The 16296-nt window shown below is 37.9% G+C and overlaps 1 protein-coding gene across 1 annotated transcript in view; it reads left to right on the forward strand.

The window, feature by feature from the left end:
• Window positions 1–10976, forward strand: part of LOC144695081 (poly [ADP-ribose] polymerase tankyrase-2) — a 92751-nt gene extending 81775 nt beyond the window's left edge. The window contains exons 20-27 of the mRNA XM_078565995.1: window positions 2073–2155; window positions 2724–2844; window positions 3841–3938; window positions 4039–4113; window positions 4208–4313; window positions 7976–8162; window positions 9202–9358; window positions 10016–10976. Of these exons, the coding sequence (XP_078422121.1) occupies window positions 2073–2155; window positions 2724–2844; window positions 3841–3938; window positions 4039–4113; window positions 4208–4313; window positions 7976–8162; window positions 9202–9358; window positions 10016–10075 (887 nt within the window). The 3' untranslated portion in view covers window positions 10076–10976. The remainder of the gene's footprint in view (window positions 1–2072; window positions 2156–2723; window positions 2845–3840; window positions 3939–4038; window positions 4114–4207; window positions 4314–7975; window positions 8163–9201; window positions 9359–10015) is intronic.
• The last annotated feature ends 5320 nt before the right edge of the window (window positions 10977–16296 follow it).

Here is a 16296-nt window from a genome sequence, read left to right on the forward strand (position 1 = left end):
ACAAACACAACCTGTTCCCAGATAAAGTGCAAATTAACTACCCTTTTAATTCTAAAGCTTCCTTCAATCCTGGGAAACCACATGAATAACTTACATCTTTTACTGCAGTAGCTGCAGATGTCATGTCTCCAGTTCTTTTAGCTGAATAAATCCACCTGCCGTTTTATGACTCTCACCCTTTTACTCTGATTTTATGCAGTAAGCAGAAGTTAACTTCTGAATTGTAATTAACCTTAAATCAGTATGGTTTGCCAGCCTCTAGATGTTTAGAGGCAATTCTTTTTCCCCACTGAACTTAGTTTTAGAAATTGAATTTTAAATATAAGCTCTACCTCTCAAACATACGAACTATGATATTAAACTTGCGTAACAATACCTTGATACTAACCTTTTTAATGTTAAGTACTACTGATTTCTTGTTTGAGAATTTCACAATCCCATTGTCTAGATTTCCTGCTGTCAAGACTTATTTTCATGTGAATTATAGTATCTGATATCATTAAATGGTACATCCTGGTGAGAAAATGCAAGATTGCTTTCATTTCAGCAAAGCTTTTTAATTCCTTTTGCAACCGAAGGTTTCTGTTAGGTATTTAATTTTTAGGAGAAAAATTCTGAAATATGTACTTTCAATACAGAGTAGATACACATCAATATTGGAAAATCAATTAACATTTCTGCCAAGAAAGTATATTTGAAATGGCTACAGGTGGGAGTTGAAATAGGAAACGATGGACCTTTACTGAAAGGAAAATGACTGATTTGATAAGTGAGATATCTCTAGGCTATGTGTGATGGAATCTGTGCTTCCAAAGCTTGTATTTTTTTTAGGCAGGCCCTAACTGAAAATGGAAGCTGAAAACTGAAAAGGGAAACCAGAATAAGGAAACTGACCCTCCCAGTTTCTAAGCAGACAAAAACTGAAACTGAGATTTGGAACCCAAAACTCTGGGCAAACTGAAACTGGCTGAGGCCATGTAAAGGGATGCAGAACCACCTAAGCTCGGTTGTAGCAGTTGATTAGTCCAGTGGTGCAGTACAGGCAAGCTGAAGAATACAGAGTCCAGATCCAGAAGCTGAGAATAAGTTGCTGCAGCTGTTTCTGTTACTTGTAGATAGCATTGGTGGATCTACACCATCCAGACAGTTGAGGAGGTTCTGCAGACATGTGCCATTTGTGGTGAAGACTGTGCCAGTGGAACTTCTGGTTGGTTGTGTGCTGCCATCAGCTGAGGATCGGGCTACATCCTAGAAGAAGTGGAGCTTAAATTGTTCAGAAGGAAGACTTAGTTTGGAAGGAATTTGTGACTGAGTTTGACTTATATGACATGTAATCTGCCAAGCCAATTCATAAGATCTATCTTAGTTGTACCTGCAGTTTAATGTGTAATTTATAGTTTATAATCAACCGCAATTTGCCTGTTAACTAAGTTGATTCTGAATGTTAGGGTATAAGAGGTTTATCGAAGATAGTATTTAGTGTTTGCTTTGTTTGACTCTTGTGTAGCAAAAATTATTCTGTTTTTAAACCATGGAATCTTGTGGTTTCATTCTTTTAGTAAATAACTGGGATTTCTGATTTATTTTTAAACAAGTACCAGTCTCTACTGAGATCGTAATGCATACAACTTCTCTTTAACTGCCTTAATTCTTGTTATTAAAAGGACTCCATTCTCCTTCTTTAAAGAATCTAAAAATTTAGTTTTAAAGTTGTGTATTTTAATATTTCTTGGGATGTCCTATATACGAGCGTTGAAAATGAGTAAATATCTTCCAGTGTAAATAAGTAGGAAAAATTTGTCTAATTTCTTAGCAGAATGGGAGCTATTTATTTAAGTGCCTAGCCCCTTTAAATCTTATTGCGTGGCTGCACGTGCACAGTAATTTAAAAGGGGCCTGCGCCGGCACTTCTATGTTGCTGCTTGGCCACAAATCTTAGAGGGAACATTGCTCCTATCACAAATTTCTAACAATTTGCTACATTGAGGGCCTTATGTAACTATTTGTGAATGTGCTGCTTCAGTAGTTACTTTGACATTTATCATTGGGTAATTTTTTTTCCTCTGTTACAGTTCCAGGAATAGATATGAATATTAATCAGTTTTTGAGGAATTTGGGCCTTGAACATCTATGTGACATATTTGAAAAAGAGCAGGTAGAGCTTTGTACATTTTCATTCACTTTATCTCAATTTTTTGTTTGTGAGTACTTTGTTTTTGTTCAAGATTGGAGGTGGTGTATTTTCCCACTTTATTACACACAGTAAGTGGGGCAGATAGGGCACAAGCCTAATGAAGTACAAATTCTGTCTGCAGTAACCAGATCAATGAATCTCAACCTCTCACCAACAGCATAGTGTTTTCATTTTCTTTAATGTTCTTTGTATGGTACACTTGAATAAGGTTGTTGATCCTCAGAGAACCTGTTTATTTCCAAAATGAAACCGTGCAGTAATTTTATTTTGATTTGCTAACCATAAGAGATTAAACCTTCATCTCATTTGCATTGTTAGTGTTGGCAGTGGAACTTGCTTTCAATTCTTATGCTTAATTCAAATCAAATGTCTAACTTTTATGCATTCTGATCAGTTTGATACTTCTTGCAATTAGTTGATTTAGAATTATGTTCTTTTGCACAGTTTAGTCTTATGCTGCTACAAATTGATAGCTGTAGCTTTTAACACCACTCACTGATACTTGCCTGTGATTATCAATTCTTTGCAGATCACATTAGATGTATTGGTTGAAATGGGACATAAAGAGCTCAAAGAAATTGGAATAAATGCTTATGGGCATCGACATAAAATCATCAAAGGAGTTGAGCGACTAATAGCTGGTCAACAAGGTAAAGCATTTGTTTATGAAGTATCTTTCATGGTAGAAATATTGTTATTGGTACTTTAGCTATTAATGGAACTCAAACAAGCTGAGGTTCTCAAAATACATGTAAATAAACTAGCATACATGCAAATGCCTGTAACTCACCAGAGGACATGACCGTTGACTGTTAATTTTCATAAGACTGATTAGGTACTTCAATTTTTAATATGTAGCACAGACAATTGTTTGAACAATTGTGAATTGTAGCATTTACAAAAATAAATGATGTGCAAACAAGCTAAAAATTCTCTACATCCATTCCTTCTGCTCATTGTTTGGGTGTTGTTGTCTTTGTTTCATTTTTGCACTTGATCTATATCTGATTTTAAAAATATAGCAAAGATGACACGTGAACAGAGAATTCAAAACACTTCATCCCATCTGTTAACTTATCTTCCCACCCTTCCTCTTTGCATAACCTGTTCACTATCTTCTGATATGTATTACATATATTGTTATAGATACATTGTTGTTCAGCTATCTGTATTCTATCAAAAAAAGTTGAAACAAAATTTACTGTTAGTCTAACTATGATGGTTGTCGATTTTTAATAGAAAAAAAATTGGAATTGTCAAATAATTTGAATAAAGCATTGAGTGTGCTTATGATGCTTAATGTACAATTGCAAAGCAATGGAAGGTGTTATCGACAGTGGTATGACATGGCACATACTCAGCAGCAACCTGCTCACCAATATTCAGTTCGGGTTCCTCCTGGGCCAATCAGCTCCAGACCTCATTACAGCATTAGCCCAAACATGGACAAAAGAGCTGAATTCCAGAGGTGAGAGTAACTGCCCTTGACATCAAAAAAAAGAGCAAAGCGTGAATATGGTGCAAAAATTAATTTTAAGATAAATTGTGTTAAGTAGCATTGAATTAAGAGGAGAAATGCAATTTGGAGGCAAAAGGCAAGTGCAAAAAACATCAAAAGTAATTGATTCCTTTTCTTTATGAAACAGGCATCACCCCATATCTAACTTTAAACACTTCCAGCAGTGGTACAATTCTGATTGACTTGTTACCAGAGGATAAGGAATTCCAATCTGTTGAGGAAGAGGTGATCATGCATTTTTAATGTGACACTTAATATATGCAGTGTATTTTATTTACAATGCCTTCCCTGGTTATACTTTTAATCATATATGAACATTTTATAGATGCAGAGTACAGTAAGAGAACACCGGGATGGTGGCCACGCTGGAGGAGTTTTTAATAAATACAATTTTTTGAAGGTACTGCATTCATAGTTGTATTTTTTTCCCTCTGCTTTTGTTTTTACCATAATTGTTAAGTTGGATTTGGTAACTCACCAGAAAATGATTTCAGATTCAAAGGGTATGTAATAAAAGACTCTGGGAGAGATATACACACCGAAGGAAAGAAGTGTCGGAAGAAAATCACAACCATTCAAATGAAAGAATGCTGTTTCACGGTAAGCAACAAGCACTGGAATCCCATGACTTGGAATGAGAATTATTATGTTCTCCTTGCCCACTGTGGTTTTCATTTGAAAATTAATTTCTGGTTCCCCAAGCAAAATATTTTCTCTCTTCACCACAAGAAAATCAAATATGTAAATTTGAGACACTATCTCTCTAGTTTTTACTATGCTGTCATGTTACGTAACCTCCATCAGTCTTCATTCATATCACTCTTTTCTAAAAGCAATTCTTCTGTCATTCTGCAAAATTTAAACAAATATAACGAAATACTCAACTTGGCCAGGCAGAATCTGTGGCGAGGGAAACAGCTAATGTTTCAGATTGGTGACATGAACTTTGTTTCGCTCCAAAGATGCTGCCTGACCTGCCGAGTATTTCCAGCATTTTCTGAATTTTTGGTATTACTGGTTCAAAATGCTCCAAATTGTCAGTAAGCGTATCCTGTTTACATGTTCTTGTAATTTTATTAAACTTGGCTTTCTTTTTACTTTCAAAAAATTGTACCCGTACTCAAACTTAAGAAAATTCTGTATTCCAAAGCCAGTATATGCGTGTGTTGAATTAGTGTTGCTGCTTACTACAACTCAAAGTCTGTGTTCTTTGCTACCCAACACTACAGAAATCTCTCATTCTAGCACATGGTCCTCACAGCAACTTACGGTTTAATAGTTTTTCTATGTCGTTTGATCTCTTGCAGCACTTGGATTTTTCCAATTGATTTGTAACTAACTTGTCATCGGGAGTTAAATCTAAAATGTGATCTAGAGTAAAGGGTTCTGGACCCACTACAAGTGGAACCTTACCACACAAACCTTTTCACATTTGCACAAGCATTGCAATCTCAACAAAGAATTGAATATAGAAAATAATCACCATAGCCCTCACTGAATCTCAATCTGCATCAACTCACATTCAGTAGAAGGCACGGGACACTCTACAGCTGACAATAACAACCTAATTTAATGCAGTGAAACGTCCAAAGGTGCTTTACAGGAGCAAATATGATATCAAGCCACATGAGATTTGGTCAGATAACCAAAAACTTCATCAAAGATTGCTTTCCTCCTTCAGGAAGCTCCTTAAAACCAATGTAGAGGGGCAGGGAGGTTTTTCCAGAGCTTGGAGCCAATGCAACTGAAGGCATAGCCACCAATGGTGAGGCAATTAAGATTGGGGATGCACAAGAGCCAGAATTAGAGGAACGCAGATATCTTGCAGGGTTGTGTGAATGGAGATTCCAGAGATAGGGAGGAGTGAGGCCCTGGAGGGATTTGCAAATAAGGATGAGAACTTTAAAATCAAGACATTACTTGACTGAGAACCATTGTAGGTCAGCAAGCACAGGAGCGATAGGGGAATGGGGTTTGCTGCAAGTTAAGACATGGTTAGCAAAGCTTTGAATGACCTCGAGTTTATGGAGGGTAGAATGTGGGAGACCAGCAAGAATTGCATTGGAATAGACAGCCCTACACACCAAAGGCACGAATAATGAGGGTTTCAGCAGCAGATTAGCTGAGACAGGAGCAAAGTTGGGTAATATTACAGACGTGGAAATAGGTAGTCTTGGTGATGGCATGAATATGAGGTCAGAAGCTCATTTTGGAATCAAATGTGACACCAAGGTTACAAACAAACTAGTTTAATCTCAGTCTTTTGCCAGGGAGAGGAATGGAGTTGATAGTTAGGAAACAGAGTTTGGAGCAAGGAATTTGGACAATGGCTTCAGTCTTCCCAATTTTAGAGGAAATTTCTCATCCAGTACTGGATGTTGGATAAGCTGTTTGATAATTTAGCAATAGTGGAGGAATTGAGTGAGGTGGTTTTGAGGCAGAGCTGGCTGTTGTCAGTATACATCTGAAAACTGATGCTGTGCATTCAAATGATTTCACTGAGAGAAGCATATAGTTGAGAAATAGGAGGGGACCAAAGATTGATCCTTGGGGAACACCAAAGGTAACGGTGTGGGAGCAGGAAGAGAAGCCATGGGAAGTGATTCTTTGATGAATATTAGATAAGAACGGAACTAGGTTATGGTAGTCCCATCCAACTTAACAACAGTGGAGAGACATTTGTGGAGGATGCTCTGGTCAACTATGTCAAGACTGCAGAGAAGGGCGAGGAGGAAAAGTTTACCTTTATCCCAATCAGTCTATAATTTGTGACTTTAGGAGGAGCTGTTTCAGTATTTGGCAGGGGTGGAAGCCTGATTAGCAGGATTCAAACATGGATTGACAGTCCATGGTATGAAATAGTTTGAGAAAGCTGACTCTTAATTCTTAATCTTCCTCTGTTTTTGCTTGACTTGAGCTGAATACCTCTCTCCGTGGCACTCCAGATTGGAACTGATAATTTGAGCTAATGCAGTGTTGCTCCTTGACTCAGTGGTAGCAGCCTTGTCTCTATCAGAAGGTCATGGGTCCAAACCCCAGAGGCTTGACCACATAATTTGGCTGACACTCATTGAGGTGCTGAGGGATTGATAAATTGTTCAGATGCAGTCTTTTGGACGAGACATTAAACTGAGGCCTTGTCTGCTATTTCAAGTAGACTTAAAATATCTCTCAGTACTATTCAAAGTAATGCAGGGGAGTTCTTCCAGTAACCTGGCCAGTATTCCTCAGTTAGTGCATTAAAAAAAAGTGATTTGGTCATTGGTTTCATTGCAATTTATGTGGCGATGCTATATGTAAATTGGGTTCTATGTTTCCAAATTACTGCAGTGACTACACTTCAAAACTACTTAATTTAACTATTAAGCACTTTGAAACATCTCCTTTGAAAGGCCATGAAAAACATTATACAAGTTTTTTTTTTGTTTCAGTCATTGATGTTTAACCTGCCACTTCTAGGAAATTTTGTTGTGGAAGTATTAAGTTCCCTTGACTGGCTACTTGGGTTCATTGACAGCCTTCTGAGATCCTGGTAATCCAAGATATCTTTGGGCCTTGCATACAACTCAGCCATATCAAAGGACTACAGTGGATGGCTAGTGCTACATGCCTTCTATGATCTCCGTCTCTCCCTCATACTCTAAGTAGTTATGGGGTTTTGGGAGGATGGAGGGGGTGTGGCATTGGGGGTGGTGAAACCAGTCTCAAAATCTCTTATTCTTGACTCTAGCACCTTTTCTTTCCCCTCTTTTTTGCTCAGTAAACATCTGTGCTTGCTTTTTCTCTTGCAGTTCATCTGTTTTACAGCTTCACTGATGATTTAAGAATAGTGCTGCTCCATTTTCATTGCTTGGCCCACTGTATACTTTATTTTCATCTGGTATGCTATTTGATGTGCAAACTGGCAGGCTTCCACTTTTTTGTTTACCCATAGTTCATACCTGACCCGTGTAGTTCAGTGCACTATAGTCAAGCTTGGAGGTAACTTTTAATGTAGTATAATTTGCAATGTGTTTTTTGCAGATGTTAAATTTTGGTGCTTGTGTAACTATATGCATATGGTAGTACCTTATAGTATAACATGAGTTACTGCAGCTGCTGATGTATTGTTTCAGTTCTTTTCCTTTTAAGTCTGTATATGATTACAGTGCTATAACATAGATTTATATAGCCATGAGGAGAATGTGCATGGTGTAATTATCAGTGGGGTGGTTGTAATGGTTTCTGGCCTTTATTGTAAATGTAACTTTTGTCCTCCGTAGGTTCCCCCTTTGTAAATGCTATCATTCACAAGGGCTTTGATGAAAGGCACGCTTACATTGGAGGAATGTTTGGAGCCGGCATATATTTTGCTGAAAATTCGTCTAAAAGTAACCAGTATGTTTATGGAATAGGTGGTGGTACTGGCTGTCCAATACATAAAGATAGGTCCTGTTACATTTGTCATAGGTAAGATCCAATATCTCTGTTTGCCCATTTTCCTTTTAATAGAAGGATCTCTGTCATTTTGTGTGAATTTGTTTAGCTTATGTTACACAAATCTTGAGTGTACTCCTATCAGTTTTATCAGTTACTAGGGGGATTTGAATTGGAAAACTAATTTTATTGAGTGGTTCACAATACTGTTTAATTTTAGTGTCCTGATTCCATTGGTGAATTGAACATTTTTTGCCATTTAAATATGATCTATAGTTAAACAAGACTTGATTTGTAACTCATATAATTTCATGCACTTCTTGTAAACATAAAGATAAATGTTGACAAACAGTGACACAAAAGGCACTGTGCCACAGTGTTGGAATGGAGCTGCATTCATATCCCACCATTTGGCTGAAACATTAAATATCTTATCACGTAAAAGATCCCAAGGTGGGATTATGAAGAAGAGCAGGGGAGTTATCCCTGTTTTCCTGATCAATATTTATCTCTCAATCAGCATCATAACAAAAAATTATCACATTGATGTTTGAGAGCTTGCTGTGCGCAAACTGTGCAGCGTTTCCTTCATTGCAACAGTGACTATGCTTCAAAAATACTTCATTTTTGGATATCCTGTGGTTGTGAAAGGTGCTACATAAAGGCAAGTCTTTTAACTCCTTAATCAAGGGGATAAGAAGAGCATTTCACCCATTTCTGAACTAGTGAATGATAAATTTCTTGGCTTGGGATACTTGGCAAATATATTTTTCCCCCCAGAGTCAAACTTTGAAGTTCAACATTGGAAATGTTATTCCATTAGGTGAATAATTCTTGTCCATTAAAAGTCATGAGTACGAAGCATGATCTGCTTCTGGTCCTCTGTATTTGAATTATCTACTATTTTAACTTGATTGCACAAACATTGTGATAGTAAAGTAGACAGTTCATTGTAATTACTGCACAAAGAAATTTAATCAAATGTCCATGGAAATGATTTCCAAGTATTGTATCTACATAATGGCTACTTATAATTGATTTTTTTTCATTCTCCTCTCCTTACATTTACTAGACAGATGGTATTCTGCCGTGTTACACTAGGCAAATCGTTTTTGCAGTTCAGTGCAATGAAAATGGCTCATGCTCCCCCTGGTCATCATTCTGTTACTGGCCGACCTAGCGTAAATGGATTAGCATTGGCAGAGTATGTCATTTATAGAGGTGAACAGGTGTGTTTAAGAAATATATTTGTATTTTTGTATTTTGTATTTCTAGCCAATATCATAGAAATGATTATAAGTCAGATTTATTTTAATTAGATGTTTCATTTGGGAATGGGGCAGAGGAAAGAAACTTAGTTTGATTCAAAGGTGTGCATTATTATGAAGCAAGCAGAAATGAAAAGCAACTGGAAACTATTTCTTAATGTAGCTCTAATCCTGAGAGAATCATACTCCAATTTGTTTCAATGTCACTTGAGACTTTGGCGTGTTTTTATTACGTGCGTTTGCTTATGAAGCCCACACTGCTACATAGCAACATTGCATGCTAAAGGAAGCGGCTTATATAAGTTCAGTAAAGTTAAGTTTTGATTTTCTTTACTCAGAAGGTATATTGTATTAAAAAACACATCTTTATTTACTATACAAGCGTATGTTTTGATGATTTGACCCTTAAACTTGCTTCCCCACTTCTGGCAGCCTTTTAAGTTCCAGTTAGCGTGTGTTTAGCATTCCTGGATTCAGTTTGATCCTGTGGTATCTATTTTTTTTTAAAAATTCAAAATATTGAGTCTGTTCTAATAATTAAGCTAAAGCTTTTTGAGTATACCTGTAAAATTGATTTCAACTTTATTTTTTTTGGTATTTTTTTTTTGCTTCTACCAGGCTTACCCAGAGTATTTGATAACTTATCAGATTGTGAAGCCAGCAAACTCAACTGATTGATACAGAAATGTGCACATGACAAGATTTGGTACTCGTACAGGATATCCAGCAACAGATCTAACGCATTCCTAGCTTTACATATGTATGTAATATGTTTTGTAGGTGAAAATGATACATCATTGATTTTTTTTTAAATTGTGTAAACTACACTGCTTAAACACTGTCCAAAATAAATAACTTTAGGAATTTGCCTTCCCATATTTCAGCACTTTAGTAGAAACCATTCCAGAAGAAAATCAGTATTTGCTGTCAGCGAACTATTGTATTGATGCACCTGAATACTGATTTTGTTTTGTGTCAAGATATGTCATGGTAAAGTACAATCTCTATAGAATCTAAAAAAGAATCTGAAAAAGTGCTGCTTCACACAAATGTACCATGACATGTTTTCATTGTAAAACAGTTGTAAATAATTTTGTACTGGCTTAGTAACTTATTTACATTTATGCAAATGTATTGTTCTCAAAATGCAATGGCACTACAAATCTAGATAACCTATAATCAAGTCTTGGTTGACTGAAGGTATCACCATGCCAGAAAACAAGGTTTTATGAGTAGCCTTTATAAAACAAAACCAAAAGAAACCTGCGGTGCAAGGGCTGTATGAAGTTGCCATATTAATGAGTCATCATACCATTCAGAACATATGAAGTTGGCTACTCATTTAATAGCACAAGGTGAAATAAAGGCCCATGATAGATTTTTATGTATATATTGTATGTAGCTTTGACTTGTTGTTTTAATCGCATGAAAGAGGTTTTTCCATGATGTATATTGACAAGTCTCTAGCACTTTGATGAGGACTTGTAACTCTCACTGTTTTCAAATATTTTTAATGTTTTATAGTATCATTATGTAGTAAGTGGAACCTATTCATTAAAAAATGTTTTTCACCTAAAAAGGCTACTGCATTTGCAAGGGGCCAGATATTTGCATTCAGCAGTGAAGGAAGGGTGCTTCTTGCTGGCCATGAAGTCTTGCTGTGAGACGCCTTTGAGATTTTCAGCTCTGGCCCCTTGCAGTGGTACTGTAACATATGGTTGCAGTTCTGTGCAGGATTTTTTTGCACAAGTATTCACAGAAGTTAAGGAGAAATAAGTAGCTTTGATACTTAGGCAGCTCACCACCACCTTCTCAAGGACAACTAGGGATGGGAAATAAATGCTGGCTGAGCCAGCAAAGCCCACATCCTGTGAATGAATAATAAAAATAAATTTTAAAAATTAAGGAAATAATGCTTGATCCCCAGAAACACTAAATTTCCACATGAGCTTTGTCACATTCCCTCTTTGTCTTTTTGTCTATGACATCTTGGGCAATCTCTTCTCTGTCTCCACTTATCACTGGCCCTCTATCCAGCTCTACCTGTCACACCCCCTCAACCAGCTTATATTTCACCTCATTTCTATATTTCCTCAGTTCTGATGAAGAGTCATACGGACTCAAAACGTTAACTGTATTCCTCTCCGCAGATGCTGTCAGACCTGCTGAGTTTTTCCAGCTATTTTTATTTTTGTTTCAGATTTCCAGCATCCGCAGTACTTTGCTTTTATCTTAGTGCGGTTCTGGACTTCGTTTTAGGAAATGAAGCTGCGCAGGTGGAAGGAGTGGCAGTGGGAGAGCATTTTGGTGGTAATGATCATAATTCAGTTAGTTTTAACATAACTATGGAAAAGGATAAAGAACAAGAGTTAAGGTTCTAAATTGGGGCAAGGCCAATTTTACTAAGCTGAAGAGTGATTTAGCAAAAGTGGACTGGAAGCAGCTTCTTGAAGGTAAATCAGTGACAGAGAAGTGGGAGGCATTCAAAGGGGAGATTCAAGGGGCTCAGAATAAACATGTTCCCACAAAGAGAAAGGGTGAGAGCCAAATTTAGAACCTCATGAATGTCAAAGAGCAATCAGTGCAAGATGAGGCAGAAAAGGAAAGCTTACGTCAGACACAGAATTCAATATTACTCCTGGCACTCTGTGAAATAAAAAAAGAAATTAGGAAAGCAAAGAGAGGGCATGGAAGAATATTGGCAAGTAAAATCAAGGAGAGACTAAAGATGTTTTATCAACACATTAGGAGTAAGCAGACAACTGAGGAAAGAGTAGGGACATAGAAGATGAAAAACGATAACCTGTGTAGAGGCAGAAGATGACAGGAAAATTGGTGGGGTGGTACTTAGTGAGGTGGATAGCCTTAGATTGCAGGAGGATATAGACAGGCTGGTCAGATGGGCTGATCAGTGGCAAATGGAATTTAATCCAGATAAGTGTGAGGTGATACAGTTGGGCAGGATACACGATGAATGGTAGGACCATGGGAAGTACTGAGGATCAGAGGGACCTTGGTGTACATGTCCACCAGTCCTTTAAGGTAGCGGGACAGGTAGATAATGTGGTTAAGAAGGCATATGGGATACTTGCCTTTATTAACCGAGGCATAGAATATAAGAGTAGGGAGATTATGCTGGGACTATATAAAACGCTGCTTAGTCCACAGCTAGAGTATTGCGTGCAATTCTGGAATCCGCATTATAAGAAGGATGTGATTGCACTAGAGAGAGTGCAGAGGAGATTTACCAGGATGTTGCCTGGCCTGGAGAATTTTAGTTATGAAGAGAGATTGGATAGACTGGGGTTATTTTCCCTGGAGCTGAGGAGATTCAGGGGGGACATGATTGAGATGTATAAAATTATGAGGGGCATAATAGGGTAGACAGGAAGGAACTTTTCCTCTTGGTGGAGGGATCAATAACCACAGGGCATAGGTTTAAGGTAAGGAGCAAGAGGTCTAAAGGGGATCTGAAGAAGAATCTTTTTCACCCAGAGGATGGTGGGAATCTGGAACTCACTGCCTGAGAGGGTGGTAGAGGCAGAAACCCTCATAACATTTAAGAAGTATTTGGATGTGCACTTGTGATGCCATGGCATACAAGGCAATGGGCCTAGCCCTGGAAAATGGGATTAGAATAGTTAGGTACTTGTTTGACCAGCGCAGACTCAATAGGCCGAAAGGCCTTTTTATGTGCTGTAGACCTCTATGACTCTATAAGGTATGGGTATGGCTCTTAATGAATGCTTTGCATCTATCTTCACAAAAGAGTGAGGGGCTGGGGGGATGATGCACACATTGTAGTTAAGGAGGTGTGTGAAGTATTGGGTGTGATAAACATAGGGAAAGAGGAAGTATTAAGGGGATTAGCATCCTTGAAAATGGATAAGTCACCAGGGCCAGCTGAAATGTACACCAGGCTGTTAAAAGAAGCCAGAGAGGAAATTGCAAAGGGGCTGGCCATCATTTTCCAATCCTGGCTGGATGTAGGACTGGTGTCAGAAAATTGGCACATTTGTTTAAAAAGAATTGAGGAATAGACTGAATAATTAAAGGCCAATCATCTAACCCTTGGTAATGGCCAAATGATTGGAATCAATTCTGAGACAGAATAGTGAAACTTGTCTGAGAGCCCAGACAGCTATTAGAATAATAGAATACCTGTGCCTCAGAAGAAACAGTGTTTGATTGACAGCTCAGGCTCTGGATCTCTGTGGTAAATTTCACACTGTTGACACAAAGTGGTATAAAGGGCTTATGGTTTTGGAAATTTCAGTGAGCCTGGATGATTGACACTTTTATTAGCTTGGTGCAGTCTTTTTTTCAGGCATAGGAGAACTTTATCAATGGATTACATTTGCAGGGAGGCAGTGGCATGGTGGTATTGTCACTGGACCAGTATTCCAGAGACCCAGGCTAATGCTCTGGGGACCTGGGTTCAAATCCTACCATAGCTGATGGTGAAATTTAAATTCAATTAAAATTATGGAATTAAAAATCTGATGGGGACCATGAAACCATTACCGATTGTCATTACTGAACACATGGGTCTTTTTTTCATCTTTAGAGAAGGAATACTGTTGTCCTTACCTGGTCTGGCCTACATGTGACTCCAGACCCACAGCAATGCAGTTGATTGACTCTTAAATGCTGTCTGAACAAGGGCATTTAGGGATGGGCAATGATGCTACCCTAGCCAGTGACATTCACATGGATGATGTTAAAAACAAATTCCAAATCTATTTTTTTAACATAGAAGCTGGAATAGGCCTCTTGAGCCTTCTCCATCATTTAACAAGATTATTCTACCACAACGTCATCTTCCTGCATTATCTCCATATCTCTTGATGTCATTGGTATCTAGAAATCTCAACTCTGCTTTGAATATACACAATGACTCAGCTTCCACAGCCCTCTGGGGGTAGAGAATTTCAAAGATTCACCATCCTCTGAAGAAATTCCTCCTCACCTTGGTCCTAAATACCCTACCTCTTACTCTGAGACTGTGTCCCCTCCCTGGTTCTAGACTCTTCTTCCCCACCCCCCCAAAACCAACCAGGGGAAACATCCTTCCTGCATCTACCTGGTCAAGCCCTGTAAGAATTTTGTGCACTTCAATGAGATCACCTCTCATTCTTCTCAACTATAGAGAAAATATAGGCCTAGTTGTCTCAATCTTCATTGGATGATTCCACCATCCCTGGGATTAGTCTGTAGAACCTTTGTCGCACTTCCTCTGTGGCAAGTACATCTTTCCTTAGGTAAGGAGACCAAAACTGTACACAATACTTCAAGTGTGGTCTCATCAAGGCTCTATATAACTGCAGCAAGACTTCCTTACTCCTTTGCTCAAATTCCCTTGTAATAAAAGCTAACATGCCATTGGCCACCTTAATTGCTTGTTGCACCTACATGTTACCTTTCAGTGACTTATGGACAAGAACACCCAGATCTCTTTGAACATCAACATTTCCTAGTCTCCCCATTTAAGAAATACTTTGTATTTCTGTTTTTCCTACCAAAGTGGATAACTTCACATTTTTCCACATTATATTCCATCTGCCATGTTGTTGCCTGTTCATTTAGTCTGTTTCAATCACCTTGAAACATTTTTGCATCCTCCTCACAACTCTCATTCCCACTAAATTTTGTGTCATCTGCAAACTTGGAAATATTATGTTTAGTCCCCACATTCAAATCATTGATATAGATTGTAAATAGCTAGGACCCAAACACTGATCCTTTTGATACCCCACTAGTTGCAGCCTGCCAACCTGAGAATGATATGTTTATACTTAGTGTCTCTGTTTTCTGTCCATTAATCAATCCTCAATCCATGCCAGTATATTTCCCCCAATTCCATGAGCTTTAATTTTGCTTACTAACCTCCAGCATGGGACCTTACCGGAAGCCACCTTCCACTACATCTACTGGTTCTCCCTTATTCTGCTAATAACATCCTCAAAAAACTCCAATAGGTTTGTCAAACATGATTTTCCTTTCATAAATCCATGTTGACTCTGCCCAATCCTACCATTATTTTCTAAGTGCCAAGTTATCACATTCTTTAGAATAGATTCTAGCATTTTCCCCACAACTGATGTCAGACTAACAAGTCTGTAGTTCCCTGTTTTCTCTCTCCTTTCTTAAACAGTGGGGTTACATTTGCCATCTTCCAATCTGCAAGCACCAATCCAGAATCTATATAATTTTGGAAGGTGATCACCAAGGCATCTATTATCTCCATAGCCACCACTTCCAACACTCCAGAACATAGGTCCAGGGGATTTACAACTTTCAGCCCCAGCACTACTTTTCTACTAATACTAATTTCTTTCAGATCCTCAATCTCAGTAGTCCTCTCACTTCCCAATATTTCAGGGAGGTGTTCTGTATCTTCCTCTGTGAAGACAGACACAAAGTATCTAATTTCTGTACCATTTCCTTATTACCTATTAGAAATTCTCCATTCTCTGACTGTAATGGGCCCATATTTGTCTTTACTGACCTTTTCCTTTTTTACATGCCCAGAGAAGCTTTTACAGTCTGTTTTTATGCTTCTTACTAGATTAATTTCCTATTCTATTTTATTATTTCTTGGTTCTCTTTTGCTGAATTTTAAAATGCTCCCAATCCTCAGGCTTACTACTTTTTTTTAGCAACTTTATATGCCTTTTCCTTTGATCTGAAAGAATCCTTAACTTTCTTGTTAGCCATGGTTGGATCACTTTTCCTACTGGCTTTTTGTACCTTAAAGAATGTAAATTTGTTGCAAACCATGTATTAATTCTTTAAATGCTATCCATTGTCTGTCTACTGTCATACCTTTTAATATAGTTCCTCAACCTACCTCACCCCTTCGTAGTTTCCATTGTTTAGATTAAAGACCCTAGTTTTGG

The sequence above is a fragment of the Cetorhinus maximus genome, chromosome 20 (genome assembly GCF_964194155.1).
Source record: "Cetorhinus maximus chromosome 20, sCetMax3.hap1.1, whole genome shotgun sequence".
In the NCBI taxonomy this organism is placed as follows: Eukaryota; Metazoa; Chordata; class Chondrichthyes; order Lamniformes; family Cetorhinidae; genus Cetorhinus; species Cetorhinus maximus.